The 27511-nt window shown below is 42.8% G+C and overlaps 1 protein-coding gene across 4 annotated transcripts in view; it reads right to left on the bottom strand.

Annotated features, from left to right (window-relative positions):
• Positions 1 to 1789: 1789 nt before the first annotated feature.
• ZMYM2 (zinc finger MYM-type containing 2) overlaps positions 1790 to 27511 on the bottom strand; it is a 68605-nt gene continuing 42883 nt past the window's right edge. For 3 of the 4 annotated variants that reach the window (XM_010988723.3, XM_031465690.2, XM_031465689.2), the window contains 15 exons: positions 26342 to 26492; positions 23971 to 24143; positions 18354 to 18519; positions 17648 to 17682; positions 14547 to 14676; positions 13764 to 13879; positions 12618 to 12789; positions 11472 to 11597; positions 10591 to 10685; positions 9606 to 9774; positions 9233 to 9384; positions 4971 to 5085; positions 4138 to 4389; positions 3725 to 3845; positions 1790 to 2449 (listed from right to left, as the gene is read on the bottom strand). In XM_010988723.3, coding sequence (XP_010987025.2) covers positions 2257 to 2449; positions 3725 to 3845; positions 4138 to 4389; positions 4971 to 5085; positions 9233 to 9384; positions 9606 to 9774; positions 10591 to 10685; positions 11472 to 11597; positions 12618 to 12789; positions 13764 to 13879; positions 14547 to 14676; positions 17648 to 17682; positions 18354 to 18519; positions 23971 to 24143; positions 26342 to 26492 — 2166 coding nt within the window. In that variant the 3' untranslated portion in view covers positions 1790 to 2256. Of the gene's footprint in view, positions 2450 to 3724; positions 3846 to 4137; positions 4390 to 4970; positions 5086 to 9232; positions 9385 to 9605; positions 9775 to 10590; positions 10686 to 11471; positions 11598 to 12617; positions 12790 to 13763; positions 13880 to 14546; positions 14677 to 17647; positions 17683 to 18353; positions 18520 to 23970; positions 24144 to 26341; positions 26493 to 27511 lie in introns of those variants that run through there. The other variant, XR_010383719.1, reaches the window with a different exon arrangement.

Below are 27511 nucleotides of genomic sequence, written 5' to 3' on the forward strand. Positions count from 1 at the left end.
CCAGAAAGAAACTATCGTTTCACTGTCCTTTTCTCAGCAGTCAGCTATGACCACACAAACTATGAAATGTATTCTAGACCAAGAAAATTTTCTCATAAAATAGTATTACTTTTCTTTTCCCCCTGAGAGTCAAGTTAATCCTCGAATTGCAATCAAGACCAAGACAAGAGCTCTAAATCCTTGTGTCAACACCGTACTGTGCAGACATTCCAGTTCAGAAAAGCCAAAATAAAGGAAACATAAATAGCAAGATATGGTGCTACTGACGGTGGGGCCACGCAGAAACATGGTATTTGGTAAAATACACATTAAGTGATATTTGGGAAAAACTTTATTGCTCTTGATGGAATACAGCACCAGTTTGAAGAATAAAAGATGGTTAGGATTAACCACCTTTTAATCAATAATACGTGTTTATAGGGAAAGTGCCTAAAGTAGCAGTTCTGGAGAAAAGGTAGGTGCAAGGAAATTTCTGTATCATACAGTTTAAATGTCACCCACGTCGTTAAACAGACCATAAGCAGTCTGAGCAGTATCACATTTGCTACTGTCAGTTTGATTAACAAACTGACAGAAAATCAATGAAGGGACAGAATGCTAGTCAAACTTATAAAACAAGTTAGAACATTATAAAATAATTTTCTGCCCAAGATATTTCTGATAATTATTGCTTACACAGTGATTACACTCATGAAATTTTCCAAACTGTGACTGAAAAGATTCCTTCCGAATGCTAACATTTATCCCAAGGAAGAGAAATGCCTCCGGGCTGTGCGGACACTATGTAACCACCGAGGAAAAGGCCCAGCTTCCCTCCAGCAGTTTACAAACACAACGTCACTCTGCTGACCTGGGAACCGGAAACAAGACAACATGACCACACACATGCTCTGTGAAGTCAGCCAAAGGGTTTCTTCACAACTGCGGCTAGCACTTTCTCGGTCTTTAGAGATTTTGAGTAAACTTCCTTGTCCTAAAAGAAAAGGTCTGAGCGGATAAATTGCTATGCAGAAATACAAAGTTTTTAATGCAACCTTCTATAAGAAGTAATTAAAATGCAAAAGCCAAACAATCTTAACATCCGACTAAGTTCCTCTGAGATACACGTTATCCATCAGTTTGTTTCCTTGTCCTCCAGCCACCTAAAGTACCAGCCGCTACACTGGTGATCTTCACAGTAAAGCAGATGCTGTCTTACTGTAACTGCTTGCAGAGTGGCATTTTTAAACGTAATCTCACCCAGTGTGTGCCTCAGTCCTACCTGAGGGCAGGCACAAGAACTCTCAGGAACTGGTAAGGTTTCAGAGTCCCACCAGATATTGCAAATGATCTGTGTCCTTGAAAGGGGAGAGAAAAAACAAACTTCCATAACAAAGGGGATTTTGAATACCTATGGCTGACAGAGAAAACAGAATTTTATACTTTCATCAGACATTTTTACAAGGAAAACGTCTCCATGATCATGTTTTCAACATCATTCTTCATATATATACATACATATGTATACATATATGCACACATACATATATATAAATATAACGTAATTACTACTGTCTGGGGTGATGCAGAAAGCCACAAATGAGAAAAGGACACTAAGGTTTTAATAAGGGGAACAAAGAGCTCTTTCCCAGTAGAGATTCACAGTAAGTACACCAACGTTGACAGCATTCTCTCATCTATTTTTGGTACAGAAGATGGTATCTCTCTACAGAACCTTGTAAGGCTTCAGTAACTAAAGTGTAAAGCAAAACAAACAAACCCCCCCAAAAACAGAACAAAAATCCCAGCCTAGTAGTTTACAGTTTATTTTAAAAATTCCGAAAGACACTGCAGGTTCTCAGGTTTAGTAGCGCTCCCCACACACAACCCCTGGTCAGGAGTCCAGGAGAAGAGCCCCTCCCAGGGAGCTTTGCAACAGCAGAGTTGTGCAAGATGGATGTTCCTTACTACAAGAAAAATTATACATGGCACATTCTCATTCATGTTTTGCAATGTAAAAAGTTACAAACATACCTAATCAATAAATAATAATAAAAAAAAAGAATCTGAATGTATTTGTAAGTGTCCTAAAACCACTACACAGAATAATGGGGCAGCTCCCACTCACAGATTATTTACACGGTAGTACCCAGTGTGGGTGCAATGCTACAAAACTCAAAACAGAAGGAGTAAACTTGAAATGTTTCCATAATGAAGACCTAGCAGCATGACTACCTAATGCTGTTTTATCCCGATTGCTTCTGAAACGTTCCTTTTTTAGTCTGTGTCTTCGTCCAGTTCATAATTGTCTTTATCATAAATATCTTTTACTAAAAGAACCCGTACGAGCATGTTTTCCAAGGTGTTTCGGTCCAGTGACGCAGATGTGTACCAGACAGGGCTATCTGCAGAACTAGAGCATTCTGGTTGCAAATAAAAAACATCCATTCTCTGATTAAGATTCTGTGGACTTTGGGAGAAAGGAGAAAGTCAATTTCATAGTATAGACACAAAATTCCCCACAACTTTCTTTTTCCCTTTCAGGAACAGTCTTGCTACTACCAACCACACTGTGTGGTCAGACCACATGCCTCTTTACCTACATTCAATTTTCTATCACTGCTACATTCTGAAAGTTAATTTCTACAATAAAAGTTTATTTTCCCACCATATTTTAAATTCGGTGTTTCACTGAATCCAAGGCACCATCAATAGAAACATTATTTTTAATCACTGTTTTAATATTGCCATGAAACAAGGCACTGCCAACTGTATCTGTAATTAATTAGATGCACCAGCTGTGACCTGCATCCCAGCTTCAGAGGCGTACAGTGTAAAAAATACTCCTTAGCATAGATGAAATACGATAGCACTGTATAAAATCAGAGTACTGAACAGCATTGCACAAAAGAAACTTCTGTTTCAAAATAACACTCTATACTGAGAGAGGCATTTCCAACCAACCAACAGTCGCCACCACTGAAGACTCAGGTGCTGCTGCAGGCAACAAGGCTGCCCAGACTGGCACGGGGACACTGACCGCCAAGGACAACCACCTAGGGTGACACTACTGTTCCTGCGGTCCTGAGAGCTAACCGGGGGGTGACTTACAAAAACAACTGAGGAAGCCCTTTATGCAAGAAAACACATCCTGAGCCCATACCTACCTTTCAAAAATTAGACGGTGCACACTAAGTCAGCAAGCAAGCGCAGAATAACGTAGGTCTCTAAAAATTTCATCGGCTTAAAGTTTCTAAATGTCTGTTGGTATCAGACAGGAAGAAGGACAGCTCCAGGTGCTCCTGCCCTCAGACGTTCTGAAGGGCTGTCTCCTCTCCATCTAGGGACTTGGCCCCACCGCCCGTCCACCTGGTCTGCCTCAGGTGAGCCGGTCCCAAGCACTCACTCTCCACCTGCCACCGCAGGACCGGCCACAACAGACCCTCCACGGCCCAAAAAGCCTAAAATACTTAGTGACCCTCTACAACAGTAGTGGTTTCACTAATGATTTCATCGTTAGTGAGGAGCGATTTCTTAACATATGCTTGAATCTTAAAATATGAAGCATCAGCTGGGTGTTTTATAACAATGGGGCAAAGAAAGTTGTCGGTGAACGGACTTAGGTACAGGTGAGGAGAGAGAGAAATCTAGAAAAAAACATCAGTGGAGAAAATGCCATCTCTTGGTAGTGAATTCAAGGCAACTAACTCACAGCATTTAAAAGCGAAGTGTCGTCAGCACTCACCTTTTGGACAGGTAGCGCTCGAACATCTTCACAGGACATCTGGAAGGGTTGGCTGTGTTTTCAATTTGTTCAAAGACTGGCTCATCATCTTCATGTTTTCTTTTTCCAGTAGTGATTTTATCTTAAGAAACAGAAATTACATAAACTTTCTAAGCCCAATCTTGAAGAAACATGACAGCATTCACTCACTCTACTGACTCCTCGGATCTGTACCTCAGAGAGAAGGACCAGGTGTCCTTCAGAGTTCTAAGCTGTGGCTTCTGGTAATTCCTAATTTTAAGATGACACAAGATGTTTTATTTTATGAAAACGACAGTCCTTAGGTTCCTAACAAGTGACCCAGGTGGTCTTTAGTAAGGCAACGTGTGGCTAGCCCTGCCGGACAATCCCAGAGTGAAGGCCTGCTAGCCTACCTTCATTATCTGCTCCACACAAGGAAGACACCTGGTATCGAAGACATGCCTTATTTTCCATTGTTACGGGGTTTTTTTTCCAATGCCTAAACACAGTGCCAAAGGAAAGTCTTAAGTGTTGTTCCACTGTTTTCAGGCCAAAATATTTAGTGTTAAAGTAGAAGAGGGTGTTCAGAAGAGCTACTGGAGAGTGGGAGCCTAGTTGTTTTATCCTCCACAGATAATCTTCTTCAACTCGAGAAAAGATTGACCCTTAAATAGAAAGAAATAGTTTTAAAGAATTACAGCAAGCAAGTTTCATTCAGTCACCTAGAAATAAAGTCAGTTCAAGAACAAAGCTATTCTAATCCTCCACCCACTCCAGGTAGCCTGGAGTGACCTTCACAACCACCCGCGGCCCTGTGCTGACACAGAGGCGGGGACACAGCCGACCAAGCCAGCACTCGGGGCTCGGGGTCTGCGCTCCCCACGACGGGCAGGAGGCTTCCTGAAAAAAAATCGGTGACTGCCATTCACAAACCAGTTTCTTATACATCTGGAACAGAGGTTTCCTAGAGAAATCTACAGAATTCCCACTGGGGCGCTTAAGAAATAAGCATCCAGCTTCTTCCTCCAGGGAAAGTGGGACACGTTCATTACAAAGTTCTTCGTAAACACTAGCGATCAACCACATTCATTTCTAACTTCACGGAAGACGAACTGAGGCATTCGTGAATAAGTACTCTGAAAAATACGCTAACTTAAGTTCTTTCCTGTTTATTTTTAATATACTCTCTGTAAAAATTAAAATCCCAACAGTAAGTTAGCAACACTTTCATTTAAAAGAGCATTACCATCTGGAAGTATGCTTGGCTGCCAACTTCGGAGTATTTTATTCAATTCTTGCTCAAATGTCTGGTATCCTGGATCAATAAATATGTTGTCTTTTCGATTACTACCACACAAGTACTAAAAAAAAAGAAAAAAAAATTTCTTGAAGGAAAACCAGCTATTTATATATATTATGTATACTCTGTATTTCCTAAAGAAAAGAATAAACAAATGTCTTATGTCTCAGTATTTATTGGCATAATAAAATATGAGAGATTATTGGCTTTATTTACGTATCTAGAAATCAAAGAAACATAAGTTACCAATTAATCGGTTGCTTAAAAAGCTCAAAGCTGAAGTACATGCCAAAGAACTCAGAATGTAAGAACCAGATGACAATCTTCAGTCTGTTGGATAAAAACAGAATATCTGGCCCCAGCGCTCACGTGAGGCACAGAGGAGACGACACAGGACTTCAGAGTCAGCGTGATGACCCGGGACGACGGTGGGCCGGGCGGCAGCGCCGCCCGGCAGGAAGGCCCCTGTGTGGCCTATGCGGTTTCATGCTGTTCCCCTGCTCCCCGTTCTGCGAGTCAGGGCACTTTCCTGAATCTGACAACTTACTATGACAAACCTTGACAGTGACGGTGATGAAAGAATGACTTAAACACCAAAGTATGCAGAGTCCGTGCCCAAGGGGTTTACAGACAAAAACATGTAAGTGACATGGCGAGAGCACAGAGACGGGGGGACCTGAAGGGGGACACGTGACATAACATGTGACATAGCGAGAGCACAGAGACGGGGGACCTGAAGGGGGACGCGTGACATAACATGTGACACGGCGAGAGCACAGAAACGGGGGACCTGAAGGGGGACACGTGACATAACATGTGACACGGCGAGAGCACAGAGACGGGGGACCTGAAGGGGGACATGTGACATAACGTGTGACACGGTGAGAGCACAGAGACGGGGGACCTGCAGGGGGGAAACGTGACACAACATGTAAGTGACACGGCGAGAGCACAGAGATGGGGGACCTGCGGGGTGGGGGACATGTGAAGGCAGGTACCAATCAGCTGAAGACTTACATCGACAAGCCTATGGCAACCACTGAAAATTCAAGAGGAATAAATAATAAACCAATAGTGGAGATAAACGGAATCACAGAAAAATAATTCAAGAGAAAGCAGAAAAAGACTAAAAGCAAAAAGAGAAAAAAGTGCAGTGCCCCCACCCCCAAAATCCATGGTTTCAGATTCCCACTGTCAACCAAGGGCCAAAAATATTAAATAGAAAATCCCAGAAATAAACCCCTGACACATTTTAAACTGCACGCCCTTCTGAGTAGCTGATGAGACCTCGCTCGGACCTGCTCCGTCCCGCCAGGAGGGACAGGATCCTCCCGTGGTCCAGGGCGTCCCTCCTGCCAGGCACTGAGCAGCCGTGTAGGTCATCAGGTTCACCGAGGTGCCGCGGGGCTTGTGCTCAAGTGACCCGAATTTTACTTACGGTCCCCAAAGCACAAGGAGTGAAGTTGGCGACTCAGATACACCAGGCAGGACGCAAAGTGCTTCCTTAAGTGAAAAGGTAAGAGTTCTGGGCTTAGCGAGGAGAGAAACCAGCATGTCGCCAAGGGTGCTAAGAAGCCAGGGGACCGCGCAGTCAGGCTAGTTCCGCTGTCACACCGTGAACTGCAAAAGTTCCAGCTACAGTGCGTGTAAATGCTTAGTGAGGACGGAAAAGGCATTAAACGTGTGCAGGGCGAGTTTTTAGAGACACCACATTCATGTAACCTTTACCACAGTGTATTATTACAATTATTCTAGATCATCGTTAGTTACTGTGTTGATCTCTTCCTGTGCCTAATTTACAAACCAAAACTTTATCACAGGTACACGTGTGGAGGGAAAGACATGGTACACACAGGTTTTGGGCACCCAATGGGGGGCCGGGGGTGGGGTCCCTGCAGATAAGAGGGTGACAATCATGTAAGATCTGGGGAGGGGAGGGAGGTGCACACTGTTTGTAACAGCAAAACTTCACCGAGCAAAGGGCACACTCGCCCTGCTGGAACGGCGAGGTTCAGGGCAGTGTGAATGTGAGGTCGGTCCCAGCTGCCCTGGAGGGGGCCGACGCACAGACCGGGAATCAGAGGGAAGGACAGACAGACACCAGGTGTGTAACATGGCTCCCTGTGCTTTATTCTGCTCTGTTCATGAAAACACATCGAGGTACACGCTCCTGGCTAACCCAGCTGGGCGAGAGACACGAGAACCACACGGCCATAGGTCTCACAGAATTTCCCTTCCTTCTTCCTCACATGCTTCCCTACTATGTGAATGCCTTAAACAACCATCTTCCCTTAAGTAACCCCAAGGAAAGAGCCCGGCTACTCTGGGAGGGAGGGAGGGGGCCTTCCACATGGAGTGAGACTCCAGGATGACAACCATCCTCAACACCCCTCCACACCCAGCTCACTACTCCATCCTCCCAACACACTCTGCACACACAGAACTGCTCTGCACACACTCTGCACACACAGCTAGGAAGTCATCCTTCTTCCACAGGATCTTGTTTTTATTGTCAGATGTGAACAAAATCAGTAAGTGGACAGACAAAAAATAAGCGCATTCTTCCAGAACAGCTTCTGCTGCTGCACACGCCCTCCCAGTAACAACTGTAGTGACTTGTGGAAAGTGTACTTTCTTATGTTTACACCACGCTTGAGGGTTATGTTGAAAGCTGCTTATAAATACTAGACAGCCTTTTACAAAAATTAAATCAAGTCTGTGAAAATTTGTCCAATTATGAGTCTTTCCAATTGTGGTAAAAATCCACAGAACATAAAATTTACCATATTGACCATTTTTAAATGTACTGTTCAGTAGTAAAAAAAATTTTGAGGAAGCATTTTTCAGTACACAAAGAGCCTACCGAAGAAAGGAGGGGAATTCTGACATGCGCTACAGCTTGTCTGGCCTTCAGCACGCTGTGCTGAGTGCAGTAATAAGCCCGTCACAAAAGGAAACACTTCGGCGAGGTCCTGGAAGAGCAAACTCAGGCACAGGCAGTGCCTGGGGGGCGCCAGCAGTGGGGCAGGGAGGATGAGTGAGTGTTTAATGCAAGAGGAAGAGAGTCATGAAGACCGACGGTGGTGGTGTTGGCACAAGATTATGAACAAACTTAACACCACAGAACTTACAATTAGTTAAGATGGCAAACTTTATGTTGTATGTATTTTACCACAATAAAAAAAATTGGAAAAAAGAACCTATTTAAAGACGTAATTTATAACCACGCATTATGCAATCCAGTTAGCTTTCAAATGCCTAGCAGCCATTTGCGGCTCTAGTATGTAAATGTTCTGCCACTGCACACACAGCTTACAGCCGCGTGGCACGCTGCCCCTCCCCTGCTGAGTCTTAGGCAAATATCTGTCCTGAAGACAACGTAAGTAAAATACAAATTAAGACAATTTTAGTTTTCTTCACTAACTTATTTCAGTATCTACCACCTATTAGCAGTGTAACATTTAATTTTAGGCCTATAAACAAAACTCTGCATAAAAAGATCTTCTCTAATTTACCACATTTAAAAATACAAAGGATATAAAATCTTTTCTGACCTCTGGGCTCCAACCTGTACAATTTGTTCAAAACTAGAAGCCATTATCTACATCAGGTCTTCATGCTTTTTATGGAAAACAGGTTCATTCAAGATTCACAGACATGTGGTTGAAGTTTACCTAAAACCCCTAGAAAGAATGATCTCTTTTATAAGACGATTCCAAAGAACTAATGAGTAGTTACACTACGCAGCAAGTTAGAAACACCTCAGAAGTGTATAATGAAACAGACCTACTCTTTGCAGAGGGAAGACATTTTACCTGTTTACAAGTTTATCAACCTGGATATGATGTGTATGTTTTATAATACATATACATGTATAAATAGAGAGACAGAAACAAATACACAAAAAGCTAGTCCTGCTACAAAAGATGCCGGAATTTTGAGTGGCCTGTCACCGTTTCTCACATAAGTTCTTTTTGGTTCTGGTACACAGTTTTGGAGAACTTGAAGATTTTTAAGAACATAGCACATTACAGCAGAAACACCCAAATACAAAGTAGCTAAGAAAATCCTTTATACCCTAGTATTTTCAAACAGATTACTTTAGTCCTTCTTGGTAAGACCTGTCCTTATTTTTGAAGCAAAACATTTTTCTCTCCAAGAACTACCACAACCACCTTTCTCTCAGAAGTAGCCATGAGATCACTCACCTCCTGAATCCCAAGGCAAAGGTAGTAGATGCTGTCAGGTGCATAATTTTCTCCATTGGGCCGTCGGATCTCATTGACAAAATGGGCCAACCCATAGTCAAGTTCAGCAGTGGTGTGAGAGAGGAGGTCCTCTTTTAACTTTACTGATTTAGCTAAAAAAATAACATTTAAAATAATCATTATTTGCTGTCTTAAGACTGAGAAACTTTCTGAAATCAATATATTCTATATAAAGATTTAAAAGTAAAACAAAAGCCACATTTATACATAAAATGTTTTAAGCTATATTCACGTTTTTTAAAATTAAAAGTAGTTGATAACAAAAATCTTGACTTTAAATAGGACATAGGGGAAACAAAATCAGAACACTTACAAGATTTTAGCTCATCTAATACCAGAAGATCTTCATCCAGGTGCCTGGTCTTGACCCAGTGTTTCCATGCGTTGACACCATACGTGTATTTGAAAGGAAAGCTGCACTCTGAGTTGTCAGAACTATCATCATGAGACTGGTATCCTGACACCGCTTTTCTCTTGGCTCCCTATTAGTGAGAAAACACCATTGCAAAAACTTTCCTAAGCCTCTATTATTTCATGACTTGACATAAGCCGTCTCTCAACAAATGCAAATTAAGGAGAAATACATTTGTGTGCTTCGACTCGACTGGTATTTCTGAACCTGAGAATAACTACCTACATTTTTGAAACCTCTCTCCAGGAATGACGTATTTCTGCGTAAACTACTTTGTACAACAAAATCGTATTAACTTCTGCTGTGAGTTGAGAGTCACTGATGATGAGAAAATAAAAATAAGACATAAATAACAAACTAATAATCAGACACAGCAGGGTTCTACATATCAATCTGAGAGAAACTGAAGACCTTCCTGATGACTGCACCTTAGCAGGAATGACTTCTCAACTCCTTTCCACTTTCTTAATGGCATTATTTGCTGTACAAAAATTTTAAATTCTGGTGTCATCCAATTCATTTATTTTTTCCTTTTGTTCTTGTGCTTTTGGTGCCGTAGCTAAGAAACTACGTCCAACCATAGATCAGTTGCCTAGAACACAGCCTGAATTCCTGTCAGAGAGCTGAATTTACTTATTTAGCAACTATGTCAACCTTTTATCAGGATAAAATTAAAAATAAAAACTAAGTGGCAATAATAATCACTCTTCTATGAAATTACAACTAAATCGAAGGTATTTTTATCACTCCAATGAAACAATAAAACCTCTACCAGGAAAACAAAATATCTTCCCATGCTCTCAGGCACAACCGAAGCTCACGCATCTTTACCCTCTGCTCACACACAGGCGCGACGTGAAGGCAAGGGTGTGTTGTGTTCCAATACCTTTTTTTTAGATCGAGGTCTAGGCTGCTCCTCATACTCTTCTCCAAATACAGGTGGCAATAAAAACTCATTTTCCACATCAAGCTCCTCTGCAGCTGACAATGGAATCAGAAGGACTTTACCTCAAGGTAACGGCACGGCCTGCATTCTGTCAACACAGCCACTGAACGCGGACAGGCACCGCGCCCAGGGCAGCCCGTGCATGGCAGGGAAAGGACAGTTTTCTGCAACTGACGTGGCCTGTCAGCTCTGATGAAGTCTGCTCAGATTCTTAAATACATATAATGATCATCAATACGGAATTCTCATGGAAATGTGTGATAGAAAAATTACTAAAACCTGAAATTCAGTGATAAGATCTACATGGTCTCAGTACAAATTTTTCAATCTATGAAATCTTTTCCAAAGTAAATGCTTTATATTCTATTCAATATGCTTATTAGCTGTCAATAGGTTAAGAAAGTAAATAATGAAAAACAGAACACATTTCTTTTACAACAAAAGACCTGAAAATATTTTTTCCCTTTGAAGGTTAACTTAATTTTCAAAAAAGTTTTAAGAAATATACTAACATTATTTTATGTAAGTTTTAAAAAAGACACCAGCACTTCTTTATCCTTTATCTTCAAAAGTTCCTACAACAAATTACTTTGAGGAAGTTTCTTTTTACTCTGAGACATTCTTTTTAAGTCCTTCCAGTTCAATCATATGCTTCATTCAGAAGTTAAGTGCTGACTTTTGAGTGAAAAAGGAAAGACAAGGAAGACCAATGAAGGCAAGACACGAACATTAGATTGTTAACGACCACACCCAAGGTTACGACTCCGTAACTAACTTCCAGAGCCATGCTCACACTGAAAGAGTGAACAGTGTTTCTGTACCTCTGGGGAAATCTATTTCAATATCCAGGTCTGGCTCGTATGGAACGTCGGGCACGTGGCACTGTGTCTCTGGGTCAGAGCTCTTCACGAGGTCTGAACTGATTACGTCTGTCTCCATAATCACACCTGTAACCAACCCGCAGTGTCATTAGAAATCAGAACAGAAAACTCCAACAGTACCCATATTTAATCTAGCAAAGGCCATTTAATTGTAAATGCAAAACAAGAATATTTATATTAACATGTCACCAAAGGAACAAAGGCACGCAGCTACGCTGAACTGTGCACTACTATTAATTGTACTGCTACTCGACGCTCATGAATACATAAAGCCTTTAATCCTGCGAGTTTGCGGCTGCCCCTCATTCACTATGCTTTCACAGTAAAACAACTCTAGAGTATTCCTAAAAGCAATCTAGTCAAAAATAAACTAATGAGGGTGGATAACTGAGATTTTCAACCTTCTTTTCGAACTGTAACCTAGATTTTCCACATCATTCAATTCACGCTTATTTGCAACTACATCCTAATGTTCTGATCAGTTCTTTAAGCATTTCTCTATCACAACCCACAGTGAGAAAAGCATCTTTCCAAGTCGAGGGTGGAGGTGGGAAATAGACACACAGGATACCAAGGTTGGACAAAACACTTCCCAGGAGGGCTTTGTGTTAACATCCTGCTGGCTGCAGCGCATGAACATCACCTCCCACCCCAGACCTGGCCACACAGACACAGGGAACGCACAGGCCCGTGCTGCACTCTGGATGAGGGTCAGGAAGCCAAAAGACTCTGGGTGTCCCTGGAGGACAGAGGCAGAGACTGAACCCGGGTCCTGCTGCAGCCCCTGGCCAGCGCTGTCCCAGCAGGAGTCAGGACAGGCCCTGGTCCAGACGGGGCTTCAGATAGTTACAAAGGCCCAGAAAACTGAGTTCTGCGTCTGACCCCGCCCACAATTCACACGGGGACTGTACAGACTCTGCCTGAACCGGGCACGGCTATGTGCGGCGGGTCTGAGTCGGAAGCCCGCCTGTGTTGCTCCTACGCCAGGTGGGGCGGGGGCGGGGGGGGGGGTACCCGGACAGGCTGGGACAGCCACAACCCTGCTCCAGCACGACACGGTTCACGAGTGGGACAGAGCGAGCTCACTGTTGACGTCGGCGCCCTCCGCTCCCCCCTCATCCTCGGTCATCACGTCTGTCACCGTGAGCAGCTCTGTATCGAGAGGCTCTGAAGAAACTTTGCTTTTTAGCTCCTCCGCTGCTGCAGGGATCTTCTCACTGCTGTCCAAGGGGGCGGGCAGAAACACGGGAACTGGCACCTAAGTAACCAAAAGCTAACTGTTAGGTTCACACGTTAAAAGGTATTTCTGCAAATTAATGATCTACTTTATATACTGCTTGGAAAGAACACACATCAAAACTGAGATGTCGGGAGAGGGTATAGCTCAGTGGCAGACAGCGTGCTTAGAATGCACAACGTCCTGGGTTCAATCTCTAGCACCTCCATCAAAAAACATAAATAAATAAGTGAACCTAATTACTTGCCCCCAAAAAACGAGCAAAAATTGAGATGTCAGCTGTGACAAAGAAAGTGCCAAAATTGCAGCTTTTTTTTCAATTTTAGTAATACATTTTATTTAACTTGATACATTCAAAATATTATAATTTCAACATATAATCAATATTAAAATGAGATCTACAATGAGATCTTATTTTTTTCCACACCAAGTCTTGGAAATTCAATGAGCATGCTCCACACGCTGCCCACGGCCCAGTAGCTGCGTGAGGCTAGAGGCCCTCGTGCTGGTGGGTAAACATGCTCAGAAGACAGCCCTGCAGGCAGCTTCTCTGCCTGCACCCAGAGTCTGGAACAATTTAAGCAGCCACTTTTTGAAATCAAAATCCAAGTGCTTACTGAGGTGTTTCTGTCCGCCAGGGGGTTACAGCGGCCAAGCCCTGATGCAGCGCCCCAAGCACTGCAGATGGTGATGCTTTACATGAAACTCTATTCCGTGTTTCCGTTTTACACCTCACAGTTCACAAATCTTTCTTCCTAAAATGACCCACGGCACGTGTAAAGTGACACAGACTCTGCTAAACTTCAGACTCAAGGAAGAGCACGTACCTGGTTAAACACAAGGCAGCCTCCGGCAGACGCTCCGCCAGCCCTAAGTTAACTGAGCAGAAGGCAAGGCACCTCCGTTCGGCCAGCCCCCCAGGTAGTGACTGCACCCACACCGCCCCACCCCCGGCACCCGCTGACCGCTTGTGGGGGAGCTGAGGGCTGACTTACGGGAACGGGGAGCGTGGTAGGCACGGGCACGCTCTGGCTGTACATGTGCATGGGCACCGGCACATACACAGGCACCGGCACCGGCACCGGCACGCGCTCTGCCCTCCAGCCGCCGTCTGAAAGCATAAAAGGGCCCGAGGCGGCGTCAGCGAGCAGCACCTGCTCACAGGGTTCAGTCTGGGTGTGGTCACGAGAAACTGAGGGCCTCGGGACCCGAGTCAGAGAAGTTCAGGTGTCACACAATGCGGTTAAGCTAAAAACAACAAAAGTGACTGAAGCAGCTCTTCTAACTTGCAGAGAGCACAAGCAGAATTAAGACCTTTTTCTTTAAATAGAAAGAAAACGTCCTTTAAAAACAGCCTACCAGATTTCCCGCCACAAAAAGTTTTATTTAATCAAACGATTAGAATACAGCTAACATTTAAAGTTGATGAAAATACATATTTGAGTAATTTCATCTCATTCTGACACGGCAACGGAACAGTTATGTTATAGACCGCACTCCGGGAGCTGGATTTCTCTGAGGGAGCACTTTAACTCTAGTGGGTCTCAGCTCCACAAAATTTCTGACACAGCGTTTTACCTCTGGTGAACTAACTTGTATTGTGGGCCTTTATTAGAGATTGATCTTCACTAATGATTTTAAAAGATATGCTGTATTCTCAAGGCAATGTCTAAAACTGGATAAGCAAAATGAACAGAAAAACGACAGTGACCAAAAACCTCTATTCTGTAGCCTATGATTTGAGAAAAGCAGGGATCCCACTCAGCGAGGGCAATTACCCGTCTGACAGGACTTGCTCTGCATGTGGGGTTTGCAGTAAGTGGCCTTGGTCATGGTTAAAGGCTTGCACAGAACCGCTTTGTTCTTCATCTCCTTGTTGGGGGTCGGAGAAGGCGGAGGTGCTGAGCCCTACAGAGAAGCAAAGAGAAACACTTAATTTTCCTTTAATTTGTGTGACTTTCTGGTGTTAGTGAGTATCTTGTTTCTAGGTCCAGCGAAGGGAACACACAAAAGTGGAAGAATATACTCAAAACACACGAGTTGTAACATGTCAGCCACAGACGTGATCTGGGAGATGAACACAAATCTATCCCAGCCACAGGCAAAGCGGTTATAATCATTCCTTCTGCACAGGTGTGTCTTTCAAAGATACCATCAGCATATTCTTTTAAAAAAGTAAAAAGTCTCACTTTTAAATAAAATAGCAAGGCAGTTAAACTGAATTCTGAAAATAATTTGGCTTTTTAAAATTTATCTGTAAAGGAAAAAGTTCCTGCAATTACTATGGCTTTCTGATACTCTAGCTCCCTCTACTGGAAAAACTGCTTTTACCTGGCACTAAATTTGCAAAGATAAGAAAAATGATGAAAAGAATTACCAAAACTATTATCAAACTTTGAGTTGTGTTTCCTACATCCCAGTAACTGCAATTTCAGAAACTTCTCCCACAGACACAGTCTTGGCCGCCTCATCACGCTCACCACTGCACCACGTGCAACACATACTCACACACACACTCACATACACACACCCCCGTCCTGGGGCTGGCAGGCTACACCTGGGAGCTCTCCACCCTACCTGCAGACACGGGAAAGGGCACAGGCAAAGTTATCTGGGCAGTTAAGGCCACACAGTCCCCACAGACACTTTGCTCCAGAGGCGGTGCTGTGGCACAGCCCCAGGGAAGGAGGGTGTCACACCCACCCAATCCTGCTTTGTTTAATCAGACATAAGCCCATGAACCACGCTTGTGGTCACGACGCCACCAACTCCACTGTGCACTACAGACACACCCTCAGCTCTACACATGATGCGTTTCCCGTCCTCTTTCTGGAAGCAGCCACACGAGCACGGACCCCAGCCCACTGGACGAAGCTCACCTAGCAGTGTTCCCGCCAGGCTCCGTCAGCCTTTGGTGCTTAGCACAACAAATGGCATTTTGATTATGCTTGGGGACACTTTAAATAGCAAAATCACCAACAAAAAGTACACAAACACGACAACTGGCATTAATTAGATTGTGAAAAGGACACTTGTTTCCAGCACAAGCGTGTGAACGAGGAAGACATCGGATCTGCTGGAGCCCTGACAGCAGAGCCCGGCCTCAGAACCGTGGGGCTTGTAGGCTGTCTCGTTTACGGTGTCCTGTCACAGCGGCTCACGCGGACTAAGACCTGAGGCAAACACCAACATGACACGCCTCGGACATGAGTTATTTAACCCTCACACCCCACAGGAGGCGGCAGGCCTTTCTTCACTCTCATTCTGCAGATGAGGAGACAGGCTCAGAAGTCGCACAACCTGGGAGCTGTAGGTTCTGAAGTCTGGACTCATCCGACCCAGTTCTAACCACCAGGCGCCCTGCCTGTGGAGGTGGGTTCAGTACTGCCTGTGGTGGTGCCTGTGCGGTGCCACCCTCACCTCCATGCTACAAACAAGGGAAAGGCTCACAAACAACAGTCAGGAGAGTGACCCAAAGCCACGCAGCTGAGCACGCAGCCTTTGAAGCTTACGGGTGAGGAACTAAAAGACTCCCCGAACTTAGGAGAAGATGGAGGGAGCTTCTATGACAAGAGGACAGGGCTGCAGGGCACTGACTTAGCCCCTCGGTCCTCCCGCCGTCAGAGGAGGTGGCCTAGGTGCTGGTGGGGGGTGTCGAGAGGGACCATCTTCCTGCCCCACAGCAGGGATCAGCATGCCTGCTACCAGACTCGAGACGGTTCAGCTGAATACTCCTCAGTTGTCTGACTTAAAAACTTTACTTCCACGGGGGGAACAAATGGGGGAGACAGCCAAGGAAAAAGCACGCTTATTTTTGTAGAATTCTGCCCAACTATTAACATCAAAAGCAAAAACTGAATGGAGTGATATCAAACAGCAATCTTTCAGCCTCATCCGTGATTCTGAACTGTGCTTACATATTACTATCACCTGAAAAACTTCTCAAAAGTACGGAATTTCTGAGTTGGAACCCATCTGAAGGTTCTGAAAACTCCCCAAGTGATTCCAGTATCTAGCCAGAGCCAAGAACCACTGATTTTTCTCTTTTCTACCAGGACAAAACTAGCCCAGAGACTCACTGTGACGCCAACGCAGATTCCCACAGGGGCTCCTGGGGACAGGGATGTCACTTTACGTGACCATGGTCACCTGCAGACCAGCAGAGAGGGCGGGCCCTGCTCCAGGTGCGGCACAGCACTGCTCCTACTGCCACACATGAATGGCTACTTCCAAGCCACGAGCGTCTTTAAATGCTAACATAAAAGCAGAATGGATGTATTTCACCAAAAGAAAGAAAAAGCAGAAAAAAACTAAAAGAACAGCCCAGAAGGAAACATTATGGAAATACTTTTCAAAGTTAAAAACGCACAAGTTCTGGTCCCAGCACAGACCTTCAGTCCCTACTGAGGAGTATCTGCACAAAACCACTGCTGGCCTGCCCCTGCCCTCGCCCCTCAGATTCCACCACGGGCTCTCCTAGCTGGGCCCCAAGGGTAGTTTTTCCAAACACACACACCTGGCTCATTGCTCCTCCTCCCACTTCCCCCATCCACGGGGCATTCTGCTCAACCACTCGGAAGCTCTGTCACAGCTGCCAAGGCCAGACGCAGCCACCACCGCTGCTGCTGCAGCAAAGTGTTTCTGTGTCCCTCTCGCCCGACGTGGGTCAAGGCCACAGTTCATTCCCTCTGCCACTCCTCAGCAGGTAGGAAAGGATTTGTCTGAACACCGGGAGCTCAGCTGAATGCGAAACTCACGACCATCTCAACAGAGGAAGGTCAAAGCCTCCCCTCATCACAGCAGATCAAGCTGGACTAACAGCTTTCTGCCCCCCACGTGACGACAGCCACATTCAGCACTTCACTTGAGCAATACTTACTGTCATTTTGGATCGGGACGTCTGACAACCCTGATCTAGAAACAAACAAATTTAAAGTAAGACAAATATTACTTTCTTCAGAATTTTCTACATCCCTGTTTCTCATTACATTTTACTGATTTTTAAAAGTTACTGAAGAAAATATTTAAGTGAAGAATATGAACTGTGAGAGCTGACATACCCGCTGAATAGGTGGAATTAACCCTTCCCTATGCTGAGCCCCAGAAGGCATGCATTCCCGGTGGCAACACTATATTCTTAGATTTCTCTAGGAAGTCACAGTTTCTAAAGAGCTTGCTGTCTCTCCCCACTCGCCTGCCCGCAGCACACTTTGCTAAAAACGGTTTTCATTTAAAACTGCATGTGACATAAGATACACAAAGGAACTTTTTACAACTTTCGTCATAATTCTGTTTAGCTTCTCTCTACCCCCAACTATACTCTACTTTTTCGATTAGCATTACATTTTTAAGAGAATAAAATAAGAAATTAAATTAAATTAAATTAAGAAAAATAAATAAAAATGAAAAGAAAAAAACAAAAAAGAATTTAATAAAAAGCAGCACACCCACAGAAACACCACGCAAGGCACCCCCACCCAAGGAAACTGTGGACATAGCTCAGCCACCTGCAGACCCAACCACTGAGATCGCCACCACCGCCGAAGGCAGAGACCGCAGGGGTCCCCCGGCCCCGCCCCCCGTACCGTAGTGCAAGTTCTCGGGCCCCTTCTGCGTGGCCATGTTGGGCTCGTTCTGCTGGCAGTAGAAGCGCAGCAGGCAGTGCTGGTCGCAGAAGTGCTTCATCTCCCCGCGCCACTGCACCCGCTCCCGGAGCGCCCCCTGAGACTTGCAGCAGTCGCACCTCGCGGCCTGGAGGGGAGGAGGGACCACAGAGCCCAGTCACAAGGGTTACAAAGCCAGACGTGCACTTTGAAAGATTTTTACAAGCCTCAGTGATTATTGCCAAAAGTGACAAAACAAGGTCTGATAAAGAAAAAATAAAATTATAATATAAATCATAAATACACAGTGAAACCCACAAGAGTGGAGAAAAGTAGCATCTTACCTAACTGTCAAAACCCCTTTCATTACTTTCCGGGAGTCAAAGACCAGCATTACAAAGCCCAGCAAACAAACGTGCATGTGGGAGACCCCACTGGAACAGCGCATCCTACAGCTCTGCGAGCCTCTGCACTGGTCCAGCTGAGACTCCTACATCGAACTGCACTGAAAATCTCTGACCAGTGAACAGACCTCCCAGATTCACGAGCTCGTAACAGACCAATTCATAGGAGGGTAAAGACCAGAAAAATTTGAAGCCAGCTCCTATGCTGAGAAAATCGTGGATGTTGTTTCTCAGCAGTTTAATGTAATAAATTTGAAAAGCTTTAACAAACACACTGATTTAATTTTAATAAGAACTTAAAAGTTCATGTTTTAAAACACTCAATGTTTAATGAATCAAAAAAAACAATTCTGCTTTAAGACAAATTTGAACTATTTCAAGGAAAACAATCAGCCCCAACTGGTCTATGAGTTAAACACCAAATAAAACCAACTAAAATTCATACATAAAAAATTATACTTTACGATGGTGAATAATCTAGGGACAGAATCTTTAGAGATCTCATTTTTTCTAGATTTTGCCCATTTTCACTATTTCTTAACATCCTGATCAATGAGTGGATCGAAAGGTATGATTAATTTCAAATATAGATCTTTTCATAATCAAGTTTTTTATCTAGTTACAGTACAAATAAATTACTATAACTTTTTAAATTACCCTTTGGTTTAATCATCAACTTAGAAGTTTTAATAATGCAATAAATACTAAATATTTGAAAGTTCATAACAATCATAGCTGTACCTTTTCCCCATTACTCTAAATAATCTAGAGTTTATACTATGGGCTTTGAAATCTCTCACTTTAGGTCTCAACAGGAGTTCTGTGAGTCAACACTCAGTCAAACTCCCGGGACATTAGCAAAGAACTGCGCTGGTAAACAGGTCTTATATAACAAACATACCCCAAGGTTAGAACACGGGCTCTTTATTTCTCCAGATCAGGTATTTCTCCTGCTGAATAAATGTTAAATGAATGAAGATTTGCAGTATAAATTATGACTATTAAGTGATGCCAAGAACATATCTCCTGTTTGCTTAAATGTTATACCGCTGGTGATAGAACCTGGTAACCCCAATAATATTAGCACCTACCGTCAATCAGATCCTAGCTTAATTAAAAAAAAAAAAAAAGAGTCTCAATGTAAAACTCTCACCAGCAAAGACTGTTCTTTAAAATAATCACTGAAGTGCTCCAGTTTTCCAGGTTTCCCCCCTCTTTATACTTTATATTCAAAGAAAAGCCACAGCACAAGGGAAGGAAGGGAGCTTCACACTGTGCTCACTGATCTGAGCACAAGAGGGGCCTTGCTCCCCACAACAGGACTGGGAAGTAAGGTCCACACGAAAAGTAACTGCTTCACAAAAGTGACTTATGGTCAAATACTGAAAATGCAGAGGCAGGATTCAAAGCAGACAATCCAAGTCGAAACCTGGACTTTATTTAGTGCACCACATTAGAGAGACAATGGAAACACAAAATGAGCTAAATGAATAACTAGCGAATAAAAATCCAAACGGGCAAAACACCGCAACAAGGTTCTCTCAATGTAACATCTAAACCCAAAATCAACCTGTATGCGATTTCTATACAAACTACTAAGCTGACTCTTTGTATATGGTAATATTTCCATTTACACAATAATTTAGAAGACCAAAACCCAAGCACATTCCACCCAAAGAATTTGAACAATAAAATCACTTCATTATTTTGTAATTACAGACATTTGGAATTTGCAGTAATAATACTTGAAGCTCCTTTCTTCTAGGAAGTTCAAAACAAATTTAGATGATTTCTCTCTACCCAAAGAAAAAAGGGGCAAGATCAATGCTAATTTGCAAATGGAAACAAAATACGTATGTATTTTTTCAGGCCAAAGTACAGTAACAGAATTCAACACTAATTCCAAGTTTGCTGCCATAACCAGCACTTGAGAGCTTCTGAACCTCTCATTATCGGTTTGTTCTTTCCTAGTAGTGTTCAGAAGTGGGCTAAGTTGAAAACATCGTCAGGGACCACCAACCCTTACAACACTGTCACCACCATCCCCCCGTCCCCCACCCCCTCCGTCCCGAGAGAACTCAGGAACCCTTAGCACTTCTACAGTAAAGACCTCAAGGGTGACTTGTTTCTGGTTTAACAAAGACTGCATCACCATCCACTTCGTGGTTTTCCTGTCACTGTGGAAAATCAAGGATTGTGTGTTATTTTAAGGGGGGAAAAACAGTTACTGATTCAAACAATCTAAATACAAGGCAGGTACTAACTAAGCTCTGAATTCAAAAACTTAATCCAACCTCTCAGCTAATGCAGGCGCCTCCCCTTCAAAACTGACGAGAGGTCACCAACCTACAGGGATGACCCCTTACGTTTCCTGGGCAGCTTCACTCTCACCTCTGGTTGACACACACGTCCTTGTAACCTTCCATTCACTTGTTCCCATTTCACCAATCAGACCTAATTCTGCAGTGGGTTTTTTAATTATCTTCACTATATATCAAACACCAACCTATTACTCCATTACCATACTAAATTTTTTCTCTCCAAATATTTTAAACTTATAGAAGGGGGAAGGTATAGCTCAAGTGGCAAAGCGCATGCTTAGCATGCATAAGGTTCTGGGTTCAATCCCCAGCACCTCCTCTAAAAATAAACAAATGAACAAACCTAATTACCTCCCCCCTCAACAAAAAATTAAAATAAAAAAATAAAATCTGAAACTTATAGAAATCAAAAGAACTACCCTCCCACCTGGTTTCACATTATGCCTGGAAACATCTACTTTGAGGAAAAGTAAAACCTACTTCCTTCTAAAGAGTTATCTGGGAGAAGGAAAAAAACATTAATTTTATTCTCAGCATTTTTTGGTTGCATGATTTCAATGGATTTTGTATTCTAACTTAGAAGAGACAGTGGTTAAATAAACCTCTATTTTAAATCCAAAACCAAACTATTATACAGACCAGAAAACACAGAACATTCAAAACGTCAAGTTAAACAAACATAGGCAGAAATTTTAAAAATATACTATCAAATACATAAATGTAAGTTACTGATGCTCTAAGCAGTCTCAAACTGAAGCACAGAGAGAGGAGAGGCGCTCCGCGTGGGCAGCCAGGCTCTCATGTCTCTGCTCCCCTTGACAAGGCACTCCTCACAGATTATTTCCCTAATAAAAGCTGGGTCGCATTTTTTTAGGAATTAAAATTTAAAACTGTGAGTTCTTAAATTTAAAAAGTAGAAGGGAAAAGAAGGTCAAACACATCAGTATTTGGTTGGGACTCAATTTAACACATTTTCAAGATGCTGTGAGGAGACCCTGAAAAGTGCAGAAAACACTACTCAAGTGGACAGACTCACAGAACAAGATGAATCTCTGACCACAGCACTGGCTCCCTCCAGAGGGCGAACCACGGATCAGGAGACATCTCAAAGGTGGTGATCCTATGACTCTATTTAAAAACCACCACCGTCCTTGCTTTACAAGTTCCGGTGGGTGACTTTACCCCTCAGATTACACAGCGTGTCATGACGCTGCTGTATTTAACTAACACTTTCTGAAATGCACTGCCTTGTTGAAATTTCATCACTGAACATATAAAAATACATTAGATACAATTATCCTTTAAATAGGAAATGGAACAAATGGCTACATCTAGAACAATCTGGTCTTTTGCCAAACAACTTCTTCGCTTCCCAAAAAAGAAAAAATTCTATTTTAATTATAAGTGATATAAAAGAAAACAGAAAAATACATTCAAAGATGTCAGAGAAATACATTTCATGTGCTATGTAACAAAAAACAGCATCCTCCAAAAAAGATTATTTGGAAAAAATTAAAGTTTTGTATTAACAATTATACAATTAGGCAGAAATTTATAAAATAAAAAATGACAGGGAAATCCTCTGTCTCAAACTGTAAAATAAATGATGAAAAAGATGGCAGATAGTAAGAATAAAATGCAATTTTATTATTTTTAGCCACTAAATATCTTCACAGTTTTGAAATTATCCAAAACCGATTTTCAAACATTAAAACCTCCTAAACAGTGGAGAAAAGGGTGCATTTGTGTGTGCACTGAGCTAAAACTGAGCATTTAGAGCCATTAAAGTCAGATTTCTGAGAGACTTCTCATCTGTCTAAACAGAAAAAGGTGCTGGTTTAGACTGAAAGGGACGCTTGGTGGGGCTGTTGTTATGTCCGTCCTGTGTGTTTCTAAATATAAACCTTACTTTTAATCTTAAGGCTTAAAATATAAACAGTAAAATAATGAAGTAACTTTAAAAGTGCAGCAAAATCCTAGCCTATGACAGCCCAGAAAGTATCTTCCACCTCTTTTTATGTAAACAATGTTTGTTACTATGTTGAGCTGTAGATATTCAAGAACTACACCAAGAATTCCCATGATTCTCTTAAGTAGTATCATTTTAACACTAGTCACTTTCATTAAGTGAACTTAAACAATATTCTACATATTTCAGCCATCGTGCTGCTTCTTTGGCAGCACTTCACCACTTTGAGGTTACAGTTGATACCCCTCCTCTCATGTTTTAGGACCGTGTCCACAACGAAGCTTCAGCACTGAGATGGTTTTCTATTGAGTAATGAAAGATGCTTTTTCTTGGGTAGTATCTTGACTAAACAAAGCCTAAATGTGGGCCGAAACCAATACGATGGACCATAGGGGGTCTCCTACTTTTTTAGAAGTAGAGTTTACTAAGACACATACACTTATTTACAATTTCAAAGTAAATGTGTTTGGTCTCTATTCATATTGTGTCCTTTCAATTTGAAACTCTCCAAAGATTCACAATTAAAAAGGGAAAAAAAAATCCAAGTATTTAAAAATGCATTCCAAGAATCCAGAATGATTATCTGCCAGGGTTCAAAACTGATAAAGTACTCTCATCAAAAATATTTGTTTAGTGAAATAAAGACACAAATTTTAGATAAATAACCCATTTTGTTAAACTACACTGCTGGAAATATCCTAGTTTGGACTGGTACCTAAGTTATAAAACAAGCAAAAATACTACTTCAAGGTATAAAAAACAAACTGGAATGACAAATATTTAATCACATGTACAATCTAGGCTAGGCCTAACGTGTGCACACTTATGCGATTAACAGGCTGCCACGCTTGTACTTTGTCAAAGACTGGCCCCGCACTGCTGTAAGCAAGTCCTGCACTACTTGCCTTGTAGTACCAGTCCTGAAACCTCCTACAGCAGTCCTCGCTGCAGAAGTCCCTCACCACGCCGTCCAGCTCCTTCGTTGCCCCCTTCTTACACAGCTGAGAGCAATAGTTGCAAGTAACACATCTCAGTCCTAAACGTCTTGCAAAATCCTGTTTGTACAATAGTTTGCAGCCTGAAAAATACAAGGTTTTAATATTAAAACAAAAACACGTCAAAAATTTAATTTTTGAGGTAAGAAAGCTTATAGATCAAATAGATAATTGGCTTTAGAAAGCATCTATAAATTTACGTATAAATTCCTCTTTTTCTCCTGATTAAAACTGTGAAATCTACTGCAATCAACACCAGCCTATAAAAACTGGAACGGAAGGTGGAATAGTAGATATCATGTGAGTTCAAATAATTAATGTTCTAAGACCTGCAAGTCTAGTAATGTCTCAGAGCTGTTTCATTTGTTCTATTTAAATATGATCTTCAGTATCATAAACACATACCAAATAGGCATTTTAGAAAAATGAAGCATGTAGACTATGGAGAGGCACTGAGTAAACCTAAAGATACATTCAACTAAGTAGGCACGTGAGCCACATTTCCTAGCCTTACCTGTCTCTGTCACTCTAGAGGACCTGCAGGGAACTGGCTTAATGACTTATTCAGAGAGAACATTTTGTTACCCTCTTCCTTCAATAAAACACTTCCTTCACCTACTATGTAAATGCATGGTAAGTGCTTTTACATATAAATCTTACTCCTTTTGATGGCTCTCTAAGGATGAAGAGTCTTCGTACATCTACTCAGGCCGTGCACTAAGAGCGACCTTCCCTCACGCGCCTACTGAAACCCTACCCACTCTCTAAGGAGGAAAGGACTGCGGCTGTTTCCTACGGAATTTACTCAGCAGTTGCTTATCTTCTGTCCCCGTGGCTTTTGTTATTCTGAACTCCAATTTAAAACGTGTAATAGTTCACCTTATTAGCTTTATCTTTCTAACTAGATTTTAATGGTGGTGCCAGGTATTACATGTTTTGCCATTTCTGATGGGTTCCAGCAGAGAAGTAGGTGCAGTCAGAGAAAGCACAAAACAGATTAAATAGGAAAAGGATACACATCCTTTGATTGCCCAACTAAAGCCATTAAGTCTCTCCTTGAAAATTAACTTCTTCAATGTCAATTATTTATCTCCTACTTGTCTTTCATTTTAATAAAATCCATGTAATCCAAATGGTACAAGATCATTGACATGTATGTTAGCCATCAACACAAGTATGTTCAGACTTACAAATCACTTAAGGCTGTCACTGCACAAAAATTCAGGTGTAAAAAGAGGTAAATGAATTCAGAATCAATCTTTTCAATGAAACACTGTGTCACTTTTCACTGCAGCTGCACTCTATCAGTAAACACAGTTACTGACCCTACGTGACCAGGAGGCCTGCTCCAGGCAGCACCCTCCTGCACACATGCCTTGTGTGTGAAATGCACGAAGTGTGAACAGACTAATGATCCTGTGGTGTTGCTGCCAGTCCCTACTGCTGGCATTTAGGACTTCCAACCTTTTTCTTGCCCCTAACTAGCAGTAGAAACCTATAGAAAAAGTGGATCCTGGAAGAAGAAAAAAAAAAAAAACCAACTAGAAAATAACAGAAGAGGACAGCAGATAGAAGGGCTGCGAGTCCAGGGTCTGGGCAGAAAGAACAGAAGGCAGGGGCCACGCAGAGCGAGAGCATGACATGTGGGGAAATTGAAAACAAGAAGAGCCCCAAACCCAAACCCACAAGCCTGCTTCCCGCCTCTGGAGACCGAGAATGAGACGCGGACTGGTTTCTGCCGTCTGCTGCCCGGCACCGAGCAGCAGGCACACACGTGAGGAAAGGCAGGCCTGGAATGTGCCACGGCAGAGCCAGCATCTCCCGGGCATCCCGAGCGGAAGCCCCGACGGTACTTGCTCAGTGCAGTGAGGCCACCTGTGACTCCCCTGCTGGGACACTGACATCTCTGCAGAGCAGGCAGTAAGGGGGGCAGGGAATGGGGGCCAATGGAAACCAATTCTAATCCACCTGGAAAGCCAGCTTGTATGTTTAGGAAGGACATGTGTGATACTGCTTTTATTTTATTCTCAAAACTTTCTGGGAATGGAAAAACAGGTCACCAAATTCTTAAGAGATGAAACACCCTCAGGCTCAGAGGTCTACAAATATATGCAAAGTAATAAAACAAGTCAGTAAAAAAGTGAGCTCAATTTTTTTGTTCAGCTATGCTAAAATTATAGTCACTCTGAACATATGTAGTTACATATTTTGAAAATATCTTGGCAAAAAAAGAACATTAAATATTAATAAAAGTTATGAACAACACTGTATGTACACTTGCCTTCACTACAGAAAGGTCTCTTAACGCCAGAGAAATTTACTGTTTCATGAAGAGTCTTCTCCTCTTGACAGTATTCGCAATACGTAACTATGCAATGCAGCTTCTTATAGTCATCTGAGCAAGTTTTGCTGCAGAACTGATGCACTTTGTTCTAAATGCACAATGGGAACCTTGGTAAGTACATGACAACCACCTCAAGAACAAGTTTAAGAAATAAACAAGCCACTTTTACAGAAACAAAGTTAAATCAGTTACCTATTTAATGTTATAATCCTTGGGATACATTTCCTATAGGCCACAGACACCTAGCTGAACTAGTTCACTGCTGTATTTAGACATCGCTCCACAAAATTCAACATCACTACGTAAAATTACTCAGGGAAAGTACCAGTGGCACTAAAGCAAGACGGCAGCCTGGTGCTGCTACAGAACTGGGGAGGTGGGAGGAGGAGGATGGAAGATACAACATGGGTAAGCTAGAGAAAGATGAGTTGTGACAATAATAGCAGTTGTACTCAAAAAGAAATACTCTGTCAAATGTCGTCAAGCAGGCTCAGTCACCTTCCTGTCACAGCTTGAAGGTAACAGACCCGGTAACAGACCCACCACGGGGCAAGCATGCAGCCTGGGGCCACCACTCGGGCGCTGCTGAGACTGCGCTGGCTCCGCAGACCAGAGTAAGGTTAGTGATTAGTTATTTCTCCTTCCCCAAACCCACAGCAGCCAAAGATGCTTTTCAAACATCAGAGTCCATTAAACCTTCATGGTGGACCTTCCTCTCCTATCATGGAGGACACGGACGAGGTCTAAATCGCCCACCTAACACTCAGCAGAGCTACCTGAAGGCCAAGAGGGAAGGTGAAAGTCTCGTTAGCAACCCGAGCAGTAAGGCAACCATGGGGATCAGTGGAGAGGCGCCCACAGGGGACGTTAACTTATAAGAGGAAACAGCAACCAAGGAGCCACAACTGCCAACCGAGGAACGAGCAGCCAGAAGCCCCTGAGGGACTCCCACCAGGTCGACAGAGCTTTAGCTCACTCCACCACAACACCTCCACGTAAATAAAGTGACACACCAAGGCCACAAAAGCGGGGCAGGGCCAGAGTGGAGTGGGTGGAGAGGACCCTGCTTCACCCAGATCACCAGAGCCCGGTCTTTGCAGGGTCCTG

This window comes from Camelus dromedarius, chromosome 13, assembly GCF_036321535.1.
Source record: "Camelus dromedarius isolate mCamDro1 chromosome 13, mCamDro1.pat, whole genome shotgun sequence".
NCBI lineage: Eukaryota > Metazoa > Chordata > Mammalia > Artiodactyla > Camelidae > Camelus > Camelus dromedarius.